Source organism: Ursus arctos, unplaced genomic scaffold, assembly GCF_023065955.2.
Source record: "Ursus arctos isolate Adak ecotype North America unplaced genomic scaffold, UrsArc2.0 scaffold_5, whole genome shotgun sequence".
Lineage (NCBI taxonomy): Eukaryota > Metazoa > Chordata > Mammalia > Carnivora > Ursidae > Ursus > Ursus arctos.
The window spans coordinates 30,403,872-30,416,611 of record NW_026623067.1 but is presented as its reverse complement, the minus strand read 5'-3'; the positions used below and the strand labels follow the sequence as shown (position 1 = coordinate 30,416,611).

The window sequence follows — 12,740 nt, the reverse complement described above, 5'->3', positions numbered from 1 at the left end:
TCAGTTAGGCTCTTTGCCCACTGCAGGTGACAAAAAAGAGAAAAAGAAAAAGAAATCCTACCTCAAACTTTATTAGGTTAAAAAAGGAAGTTATTACCACATGTACCTGAAAAATCCAGTAGTAAATGATATGCAAATACAACTTGGTCCAGGATTTCAAACGACATCATTAGGAACTAGTTCCTTTCCATCTGCCAGCTCACAGTCCCTCTGTGCCAGTTAAACTCTCAGCTAAGCTCCTTTCATATAGCAACTCTTTTTAGGTCCAGGGTTATATACTTACAGCTTCAAATCCAGTGAACAAAGTGCTTCTCTTTCCCAATGATTTGAATAAAAGCCCTGGTGTTACATATTGGCTTAAATTATTTCATATGCCTATCCTTGAACAGTCACTTTGGGCAGGGAGATGCAGGACTCCCGTTATATTGAGTCACAGGCCATGTCTAGATCATCAGAAGGAAAAGCAAGAGAGTATTATCAGCAAAAGCAGTGAGTAGTTCACTGTAGCCTTTTGTATTTTGGGAACCTCCATTTCAGGGAAATGCTTCTCAGTGATTACTAGGCACCATTCACTTCACTTTTACTTAACTGTAAAATTCTAATTAAACGTAAGCAGAATTCTGCAGGTGAGTAGAATCACAAGTTCTTCAGAAGACTATTCCCACAGTTCTTTATGTTCCTAAGTAATATCATAGTGGACCTGGACAGCAAAATGTTGACTGGTAGGTATTTTCTTGGCGAATCAGTGTACTAATGTGCATATCTATATACTTGGTACTGGATTAAAAACCATGAGATCTGAGTTTAAGTTCCAGGTATGCAACTGTTAGTTTTATGACTTGACCAGTAATTCTTTTCGTATATGCAGCACAGGAATAGTAAATTGTTATATTTGCCTCACAGGACTGTTGTAAGAATCAAGTAGGATAAAATATTGGAGAGGACTTTTTCAGTAATTATAAGTATCCAAATATAGGCTGATAGATTCCTGCATCTCATAAAATTTCCCAACAAATTTGTTTATTTCGGTATTTTGAAAATGCTTCTACCTAATTTAAGTGGCAGACATAAAAACAATATAAAACAATAAAATTACAAAAATAAACTGTACTATCACCATATATTTTAGAGAGAATATTTCTTTTTACCTAATTTTGGCCTGTGGTCTCTGTTTGAATTATATTTCTAATAGGTTGGTTTTTTTCCTTTCCTAGGTATGTCTTCAGAAGACTACCAGAAATGCCATAGAGAAATGTAAGAACTAACATTTTAAAGTTGTGCTTTTGAACCCTGTGTTCTAATATTTATGGAGCTAGAATGATTGTTAGCCCACAAATCCAGGTATTCATTTATTCGTGGTTGGTTGAGGAATCATTATGTGCCAAAAGTATGCTAATCGCTAGAGATATATTGTAATGAATGAAATTGATTAAACATAAAATTTTTTTCTTCATCAAGTCCACATTCTAGTTGGAAGAGGTGGACAATAAAGTGAGTAAATTTATACTGTTTTATGTGGTAATGAATGCTATAGAGAAAAAGTAAGGTGGGGGTGAGAGAGTATTGGAATGGAGGTTCACTGTTTTAAGTAGTATCATCAGAGAAGTTGAAACTGAAATTTGAGCAGAGACCTAAAGAAGGAGACAGAGCAAGATGTGTGCCTCACAGGAGAGAAGGGTATTCCAGGTGGAGGGAATAGTTGGAACAAGGCACCGAAGCAAGAAGGCCTGGGTTCCAGGAGTGGAGTGTGGGAGGAGGAGAAGGGAGAGGAAGTGAAAGAAGAAGCAGAGGCCATATCACATAAGACATTGTAGGTGAATATGAGTGGATTGGAAAGCCTTTGAAAGGTTTAGAAGGGTGACATGATATAACTTAGCTTTTAAAAGAATCACCCTGGCTACTGTGTTGAGAATAGATTATGAAAAGACAAGGAATTAGGGAGATTATAGTTAGGAGACTATTGTCGTAATCTAAGCAAGAGTTATTACTAAGAGTAATAAGAGTAAAGGTAAAGGTAGAGAGGTCAGATTTTGCATATATTTTGAAAGCTGAACTAACAGGAGGGACTGTTATTCATTGATGGACTGAATGGTAGAATATTAAAGTAATCAAGACTGACTCCATGGTTTTGGCTTGACCAACTAGAAGGATGGTGTTGCCATTTATTAAAATGGGAGAGACTGAGGAAAAACATTGCTGGGCAAAAATCAAGAATTTGGTTTAGGGCATATAGACTGAGGGGTAAGTCATATGTGAGAGAGACAGTATCTAAATTGAAGGAGGTGGTAATAGTCTGGATCATGAATGGCCTTAAGGACCGGGATTTCTATTTTCTCTTGAATGTGATGGGATTCTCTGAAAGATTTTCAGTAGGATTGTAAAATATAACAAAATATTAAACATTTTAATATTCAAAGTTTGAAGGAATTTGCAAAAAATTCATACAAGTTTAAAAACAAAGTCAGGAGACATCATAAAATGAAAAGACAATCCATAGATTGGGATAAAATATTTGCAAGTTATATATCTGATAAGGGACTTGTATCTGGAATATATAAAGAATTCTTAACAACTCACGATAAAAGGAAAAAATAACTCAATTTAAAAATGAGCAAAGGAGGGGCGCCTGGGTGGCACAGCGGTTAAGCGTCTGCCTTCGGCTCAGGGCGTGATCCCGGCATTATGGGATCGAGCCCCACATCAGGCTCCTCCGCTATGAACCTGCTTCTTCCTCTCCCACTCCCCCTGCTTGTGTTCCCTCTCTCGCTGGCTGTCTCTATCTCTGTCGAATAAATAAACAAAATCTTTAAAAAAAAAAAAAATGAGCAAAGGATCCAAACAAGCATTTCTCGATAGAAGATATATAAATGGCCGATAAGCACATGAAAAGATGCTCGGTATCATTATCCATTAGGGAAATGCAAGTCAACTTGAATGAGAATCCCTTCATAACCAGTAGGATGGCTATAATTAAAAATACTGATAACAACTATTATGTTGAATATAGAAAAATTGGAACTCTCTTACATTGCTGGTGGAAATTTAAAATGGTAAAGATGCTTTGGAAAATAGTTTGGAAGTCCCTCAAAATGTTACATGTGATCCAGCAATCCTCTCCTAGTTGTGCATACCTGAGAAAAATGGAAACACCTGTTCACACAAAAATTTGTGCACTAATGTTCACAGAAACTTTATTCATAATAGCCAAAAAAGTAGGAACAGTCCACATGTCTATCTGCTAATGAATGGACAAATAAAATATGGTATATCCATATGGAATATTATTCAATAATAAAAAATGAAATTCTGATATATGCTACAACATGGATGAACCCTGGACATAATCTAAGTGAAAGAAGCCAGTCATATAAGATCACATATTTTATGGTTACATTCATATGAGGTATCCAGAATAGACAAATCTGTATAGACAGAAAGCAGATTAGTGATTGCTTAAGACTAGGGGGTTTGGGAAGAAATAGGGACTGACTGATTCATGGGTACAGGGTTTCTTTTTGGGGTGATGAAAATGTTCTAAAATTAATTGTGATGACAGTTGCACAACTCTCTGAATATATTAAAGACCGTTGAATATACACTCTAACTGGGTGAATTATGTGATATGTGAATTACACCAATAAAACTGTAAAAAAAAATTAAAACTAAGGAAACCAAGGAAATATAATTTTTAATAGAAAATACAGGTAGGAAAGATAATAGCCCCAAAATAAATAAGCTGTAAGAGTTGAGTCAGATGATTTAATCAAACCATATTTTGGCTCTCAGGTTTTGAGATACAGGGAAAAGGTCTATAGCTATTCGATAGATTTTATGTCTGTCAAATAATCATGTACAACTCTTACTGTCTTATAAGTTGATTTTTTAATCAAAATTAAATAGTAGATGATACAATGTTATCTTCCTTGGTGGGGATTTATGGTTTAGGTATTCTCTGCTGATGAGTTTGAGGGGATGAGGATTGCTATACTTTTGAGTGTAGATCTTTGTAGAACTTTTACGTTACCTGACCAAAATTCTTGCTTATTCCACCCCTTCACAGACAGATGCATGATAATATTTCTGTCTTAGAATAATCACTTTTGCAACAACAACAAAAAAAGATGGATTAGAAAGAGTGATTACTATGGACTATGAGAAACAAACTGAGGACTTCAGAGGGGAGGGGGGTGGGGGAATGGGATAGACCGGTGATGGGTAGTAAGGAGGGCACGTATTGCATGGTGCACTGGGTGTTATACACAACTAATGAATCATCGAGCCTTACATCGGAAACCGGGGATGTACTGTATGGTGACTAACATAATATAATAAAAAATCATTAAAACATTGAAGAAAAAAAAAAAAAAGAAAGAGTGATTAGATTGAAGGAATGTCTATTGTAGCATTTCAAGTGAGGTGTAATTAGGACCTGAACTTTATTGGCAAGGACAGCAAAAAGGGAAAATTTCAGAACAATTCAGAAGGGATAATCAATAATTTTTAATGTTTGGTTGGTTAAGGGAGGAAAGTGGAGACCAACTTGGATAAATGATGACTAACTTGTTGGAAGAAGGAACACAAATAGAAAAGCAAGAGTGAGTTGGGGTGACAGATAATTTTAGTTTGGAAAACACTGAAATACCTAAAACACTTTGAAGTGGATATCAGGCAAGTAGTTGTATATTCCAGCCTAGTTAGCGAGGGAAAGATTCTGGGCTGAAGGGATAGATGTCACTCTAGGAAGTTGTGTAGAGTGAGAAAATAGCATTATTGTGAAAGGCTCCTTGCAAATATGCTTGTATCTAAGTGGTAAAAAATTTCTGAAGAAAAGGGAATCTTTTACAGGCATACTTCGTTTTTTTGTACTTCATTTTGTTGTGCTTAATTGATTTTGTGTTTTTTACAAATTGAAGGTGAGCAACAGTAAAAATTCTGAAGATAAATTATTAATGTCACCAGAGAGAAATGATGATTTATGATTTTTAAACCCCTTTCACAATTTGCAATGGAATATATTCTTAGGAAGGAAAGAGAGATGTGTGGATGGTAATGATACCATTTTTGAACACCTGTTAACTATTAGATCTTTTTAGTATTTATTTATTTATTTTTATTATGTTCAGATAGCCACTGTATAGTACATCATTACAACTATTATATATTTTGGCATTCTCTTTAATTAAGTATGCATTCATGAAGTTAAAATCCTATAACTTTAACATAGTACCTAATAAAGAAAGGTGGTTTTGTTTATATTGCTGAAAGATACGTGTGTACCCAGTTCAATGAGCGTTGCCTATATATTGCATGGAGTAAATGTAATACAGTGCTTGATTATGTGTATCTGATCTTATTTTCTGTCCCACTTAAATGTTGCCCTATCTTTATTTTTTAAAATTTTTTATTATATGATGATCACCATACAGTACATCCTTAGTTTTTGATGTAGTGTTCCATGATTCATTGTTTGTGTATAACACCCAGTGCACCATGCAATACGTGCCCTCCTTAATACCCATCATCAGCCTAGCCCAATCCCCCACCCCCTCCCCTCTGAAACCCTCAGTTTGTTTTCCAGAGTCCATAGTCTCTCGTGGTTCATTCACCCTTCTCTTTACCCCCCCCCCCTTCATTCTTCCCTTCCTTCTCCTACCGATCTCCCTGCTATCTTTAAAAAATAAAATGTACCACTTGGATATGCAGAGAAAATACAGCTTTCTTCCTTTCTTTCTTTCTTTCTTTCTTTCTTTCTTTCTTTCTTTCTTTCTTTCTTTCTTTTAAAGTATGTATGTATGTATTTATTTTTAAAGATTTATTTACTTAAGAGAGAGAGAGCTCAAGCAAGGGGAGGAGTAGAGGGAGAGGGAGACAAGGGGACTTCCCTCTAAACAGGGAGCCTGACGTGGGGCTCAATCCCAGGACCCTGAGATCATGACCAAAATCAAGAGTAGGAAGCTTAACGGACTGAGCCATCCAGGCGCCCTTAAAGGTTTTATTTAAATTCCAGTTAGTGAACATGGAGTATAATATTAGTTTCACGTGGAATTTATTTATTTATTTATTTATTTATTTATTTATTTATTTATTTATTTATTTACGTTATATTAGTTTTATTTATTTATTTTTTAGTTTTTAATTTAAATTTTTATTTTTTTGATCTGAAGTTCGATGATTCATTAGTTGCGTATAACACCCAGTGCACCATGCAATACGTGCCCTCCTTACTACCCATCACCAGCCTATCCCATTCCCCACCCCCTCTGAAGCCCTCAGTTTGTTTCTCAGAGTCCATAGTCTCTCATGCTTCATTCCCCCTTCTGATTACCCCCCCTTTCTTTATCCCTTTCTTCTCCTACCAATCTTCCTAGTTCTTATGTTCCATAGATGAGAGAAACCATATGATAATTGTCTTTCTCTGCTTGACTTATTTTGCTTAGCATTATCTCCTCCAGTCCCGTCCATGTTGCAGCAAATGTTGAGAAATCGTTCTTTTTGATGGCTGAGTAATATTCCATTGTATATATGGACCACATCTTCTTAATCCAGTCATCTGTTGAAGGGCATCTCGGCTCCTTCCATGATTTAGCTATTGTGGACAATGCTGTTACGAACATTGGGGTGCATATGGCCCTTCTCTTCACTACGTCTGTATCTTTGGGGTAAATACCCAGTAGTGCAATGGCTGGGTCATAGGGTAGCTAAATTTTTAACTTTTTAAGGGACCTCCACACTGTTTTCCAGAGTGGCTGTACCAACTTGCATTCCCACCAGCAATGTAGGAGGGATCCCCTTTCTCCACATCCTTTCCAACAATTGTTGTTTCTTGCCTTGTCAATTTTTGCCATTCTGACTGGCCTAAGGTGGTATCTTAGTGTGGTTTTGATTTGATTTTCCCTGATGGCTAATGATTTTGAACATTTTTCATGTGTCTGTTAGCCATTTGTATGTCTTCTTTGGAAAAGTGTCTGTTCATATCTTCTGCCCATTTTTTGATTTGTTTATTTGTTTCTCATGTATTGAGTTTGAGAAGTTCTTTGTAGATCTTGGATACCAGTCTTTTATCTGTAGTATCATTTGCAAATATCTTCTCCCATTCCGTGGGCTGCCTCTTAGTTTTTTTGACTGTTTCCTTGAAGCTTTTTATCTTGATGAAGTCCCACAAGTTCATTTTTTCTTTTGTTTCTCTTGCCTTTGGAGATGTGTCATGAGAAAGGTTGCTGTGGCCGATGTCTTATTTTTAAAATTAACTGACTTCAGCTTCTCATAGGCTCTCCTCCCCTTTCTCTCCTATTTAGCTGGGAAATGATGAGTTAAACTTATTAATGCCATCCATTTACTTCCAGTTAAAAGTCTCTTTTGGGTGAATGCTGAAACTTACAGATTTTTCTCCCCATTCCATATTCCTAAGGATGGCATAAAAGTAGATTATCACACTTCTTGGTTTGCTTGGGACAGTCTTAGTATGTGTCTATTCTTTTGACATAAATTTTAGTAGAACTCCCTTTTACTCTCAGGAAGGTGCCAGTTTGGATAAATGGTCACCCTAAATATAGGTGTATAGACATAGGAGCAAGCAGAGCTGGGGGAGGGGTAAAGCTGGGGCTTTGAGGTTGTCTGGGATCCACAAGTTGTCTCCGGACTTATACTAATTTATGCTGCAGGTTTTAAGACTGGTTCTATACCTGGGCTGGACTCTGCTGATAAAGTCTTTGGTGAACTTACAGCCTTATTTAGGGTCTGAGATCTTCTATTGCTGATAATTTTCTTACCTTAGCTTTTGTTGCTACCCAAAACTCCTTGAGTGTCATTGAAGTCCTCCATCCAGATTTTGACTTGATTGCCTTTCTGCAACGTTTGCGGTAGAGTCACCAGCCACAGCAGCCCTATGTCAGGTATTTTGGTTCTAAATTGAACACCTTCTGCATTGCCCTTGGTATTTGGAACCTTGGGAACTCATTCACAATCTACAGGAATTAAGGGACTCTCAAGGAGGGCTAACTGAGGTCTCTTCTCTGACTGAATAGTTTGATATTGAGCTTCTACCCCTTGTGGTTGTCTCCACCTAGAGTGAGTTTGGCACATGCCCCTTCTGCTTTTGGCTTTCTCTTCTAATGTCATATTCATACTTAGTACTCCCACCTCCAGATTTAGGGCTTGATGGAGAGAAGTCAGTTCCCACTGTCAAACTGCTTATTTCCCAAGGCTCTGTCCCCTTTTTCTTTTTTTTTTAAATAATATTTTTTATTATATTTTGTTAGTCACCATACAGTACATCCCTAGTTTTTGATGTAAAGTTCCATGATTCATTACTTGTGTATAACACCCATTGAACCATGCAATACGTGCCCTCCTTAATACCCATACCAGCCTATCCCATTCCCCCACCCCTCTCCCCTCTGAAGCCCTCAGTTTGTTTCTCAGAGTCCATAGTCTGTCATGGTTCATTCCCCCTTCTGTTTACCCCCCCTTTCTTCTTCCCTTTCTTCTCCTACCGATCTTCCTACTTCTTATGTTCCATAAATGAATGAAACCATATGATAATTGTCTTTCTCTGCTTGACTTATTTCGCTTAACATTATCTCCTCCAGTCCTGTCCATGTTGCAGCAAATGTTGAGAAATCGTTCTTTTTGATGGCTGAGTAATATTCCATTGTATATATGGACCACATCTTCTTAATCCAGTCATCTGATTAATTATGAAGAGATTGAAGTAGTGATCAAAAACCTCCCAAAAAACAAGAGTTCAGGGCCTGACGGATTCCCCGGGGAATTCTACCAAACATTCAAAGAAGAAATAATACCTATTCTCCTGAAGCTGTTTCAAAAAATAGAAACAGAAGGAAAACTACCAAACTCATTCTATGAGGCCAGTATTACCTTGATCCCCAAACCAGGCAAAGACCCCATCAAAAAGGAGAATTACAGACCGATATCCATGATGAATATGGACACCAAAATTCTCAACAAGATCCTAGCTAATAGGATCCAACAGTACATTAAAAGGATTATCCATAGTGACCAAGTGGGATTCATCCCTGGAGTGCAAGAGTGGTTCAACATTCGCAAATCGATCAGTGTGATAGATCATATCAACAAGAAAAGAGTCAAGAACCATATGATCCTCTCAATTGATGCAGAAAAAGCGTTTGACAAAATACAGCATCCTTTCCTGATTAAAACCCTTCAGAGTGTAGGGATAGAGGGTACATTCTTCAATTTCATAAAAACCATCTATGAAAAGCCTACAGCGAATATCATTCTCAATGGGGACAAACTGGAAGCCTTTCCCTTAAGATCAGGAACACGACAAGGATGCCCACTCTCGCCATTATTAGTCAACATAGTGCTAGAAGTCCTTGCAACAGCAATCAGACAACAAAAAAGGGATAAAAGGTATCCAAATTGGCAAAGAAGAAACCCTTTTTCTTAGCAGTAATCCTCTAGGCTGGAAGGCATGGAGCAGGAATCTATCTCTGATCACATCCTGAATTTTTTCTACATTCTGTAGCTAAAAGTAAAACTCTGTGGTTTCATCTATGTATGTTAAAAGGAACTTGAGGAATGTAGCAGAATATTAAATGTGGCTTTCAGGTAGTCTTAAAGTTTGAACAGTAACCTCAATAGATGAAAACAAAATAAAATGACAGTTACCCCATTTCCATCAGTGTAGATTTATCTATGTACAACTTGTAGAAGGTGGGGTCAAAACCCAATTCTTCATGCATTTGCCCATCAGCAATCCCCAAACTATTTGAGAAAAAGCTAAGAGTGCGCTGAAGGGATGAAATCACCAAAAACATATGTCTCTGATAAGAGTTATTGGTGTTATATGCAAGGAGAGGGGTAGGCTTATTCCTTCACCTCAACAAAAGAGAAGAAGCTCTGAGAGAACCATTTGAAAAGTTCTCTTTTCATATGTCCCCTAGAACTTGGTTTCTGACTCACCCCTGAAAAGTCTAAAGGCAAGAGGGTCTGTTAGCAGTCTGTTAGATGCCTTGGAATGGCAGGATAAAGAGGAAGCTAGATGCACTTTCAGAGTTGGGCACAACAAAGATTTGTGCATAATGCCTATAGGTCAGATAAACATTCCACAGAAGAGGGTCAGTTATGGATCATCTTGGAAAGGATCATGCCCAGTACGACTTCCTGAAAAGGACAAGGTAAACTCAATTGAAAGCGGCTGAAAGTTCTATCATCAAATGCAAAAGTGGAGGAGATCATAAATAGCAGCAAGTGAGAGAGCCCCAAGTGTAGGGAAATCTTATCACTGAATCCTTCAAAAATACTTCAGGTTTGAAAGAGTCAGCATTTGGTTGTCTGTCAGACCCAGAGGATATCAATGGCATGTTATAAATAGTGTCAATCAAAGTCAAGAAAGACCTTTCTGTCCCTTTCTACAACTCCTTCCACCTACTCCAATGCCAGAGGACCCCAAAGAGTAGCTACCAAACGGGGGATTTTTAAAAGAACAAGAAATATAGAAGAAACCAACCATGGTTGATTTCCTCAGTGCAGGTTTTCAGTCTAATTCTGTCCTAAGTTGGGAAAAGGAAGAAATATAAATCAGATAATAAGAATTTGGGGGGCGTCTGGGTGGCTCAGTCGTTAAGCATCTGCCTTCAGCTCAGGGCGTGATCCTGGGGTCCTGGGATCGAGCCCCACATCAGGCTCCTCTGCTGGGAGCCTGCTTCTTCCTCTCCCACTCCCCCTGCTTATGTTCCCTCTCTCGCTGGCTGTCTCTCTCTGTGTCAAATAAATAAATAAAATCTTTAAAAAAAAAATAAGAGTTTGGTGTTGTGATATTACACTGGGCTTTTTATTACCCCAAAATGACTGTTTTGTACAAGAGAACACCACAAAAACAATGGACTACACCTGAAAGTTCGTCCAGGGGCAAGAAAGTACTATTTTTGACAGGATTAATTAAAGAGGAAATAGGATAGAATAACATTGTTTTTTTTCTCTTCTTCGTTATTTTCTCTTTTTTAAATTAACATAATGTATTATTGGTTTCAGGAGTACAGGTCTGTGATTCGTCAGTCTTATATAATACACACTACTCATTACAACACATACCCTCCCCAGTGTCCATCACTCAGGTACTCCATCCCTCCACTCCCTTCCCCTCCCCTCCAGCAACCCTCAGTTTGTTTCTATGATTAAGAGTCTCTTATGGTTTGTCTCCCTCTCTGGTTTCATCTTGTTTCATTTTTTCCCTCTCTTCCCCTATGATCCTCTGCCTTGTTTTTTAAATTCCACATATCAGTGAGATCATACGATAATTGCCTTTCTCTGATTAACTTATTTCGCTTAGCACAATACACTCTAGTTCCATCCACATCTTTGCAAATGGCAAGATTTCATTTTTGATGGTTGCGTAATACTCTAGTGTGTGTGTGTGTGTGTGTGTGTGTGTATGTGTGTGTGTGTGTATACACACCACATCTTCTTTATCTATTCATCTGTTGATGGACATCTGGGTTCTTTCCATAGTTTGGCTATTGTGGACATTGCTACTATAAACATTGGGGTGCAGGTGCCCCTTCAGATCATTACATTAGTATCTTTAGGGTAAATACCCAGTAGTGCAATTGCTAGGTTATAGGGTAGCTCTATTTTCAACTTTTTGAGGAACTTCCATACTGTTTTCCAGAGTGGCTGCACCAGCTTGCGTTCCCACCAACACTGTAGAAGGGTTCCCCTTTCTCTGCATCCTCGCCAATATCTGTCATTTCTTGACATGTTAATTTTAGCTATTCTAACTGGTGCGAGGTGGTATCTCACTGTGGTTTTGATTTGTATTTCCCTGATGCCAAGTGATGTGGAGCATTTTTTCATGTGTCTGTTGGCCATTCGGATGTCTTCTTTGGAGAAATGTCTGTTCATGTCCTCTGCCCATTTCTTGATTGGATTATTTGTTCTTTGGGTGTTGAGTTTGATAAAGTCTTTATAGATTTTGGATACTAGCCCTTTATCTGATATGTCATTTGCAAATATCTTCTCCGATTCGGTCAGTTGTCTTTTGGTTTTGTCAACTGTTTCCCTTGCTGTGCAAAAACTTTTTATCTTGATGAATTCCCGATAGTTCGTTTTTTGCCTTTGTTTCCCTTGCCTAAAATTGTTTTTTTTTTGCCTACTGAATTCAGTTGTTCAATAAACCAGCAATGGGAATTTAGAAAATCATCATCTCACGTTTGGTTTTCAACTCCATTGTCTTGCTAGGGATGCAGCACTCCCATTTTGGTGGTCAAAGCCTGAGCTTTGATCCTTTGGTGTTCCTCTTGTAATCCTCTCATATGCATTTCAGTAGAATTGAGGGTGGTGTCATTTGTAAAAGAGAAAAGGATAGGGGTGCCTGGGTGACTCAGTAGGTTAAACAGTTAAGGTCAGGTCATGATCCCAGTGTCCTGGGACTGAGCCACGTGTTGGGCTCCCTGCTCAGCAGGGAGTCTGCTCACCTCTTCCTCTGCCCCTCCCTGCCACTTGTGTTCAAGCTCTCTCTCTCTCAAATAAGTAAATAAACAAACAAACAAATAAATAAATAAATAAAATCTTTAAAAAAAGAGAGAAAAAAGGATTTAATTCTTAGAAAATATTATTTCTCATGTTACTTGAGATCATTACCACAAGAACCCTAGGGAAAAAGATTGCCATTCTTTTTGTATAAATGAGGGAACCAAGAATCAAGACAGGTTAAGTAACTTTTCCAAGGCCACTCAAGTGTGAGTAGCAGAACTGGG

The 12,740-nt window shown here is 37.8% G+C and overlaps 1 protein-coding gene across 1 annotated transcript in view; it reads left to right on the top strand.

The window, feature by feature from the left end:
- MEIKIN (meiotic kinetochore factor) overlaps positions 1-12,740 on the top strand; it is an 86,656-nt gene that overhangs the window by 28,283 nt on the left and 45,633 nt on the right. The window contains exon 7 of the mRNA XM_044387268.3: positions 1,215-1,254. Within this exon, the coding sequence (XP_044243203.1) occupies positions 1,215-1,254 (40 nt within the window). The remainder of the gene's footprint in view (positions 1-1,214; positions 1,255-12,740) is intronic.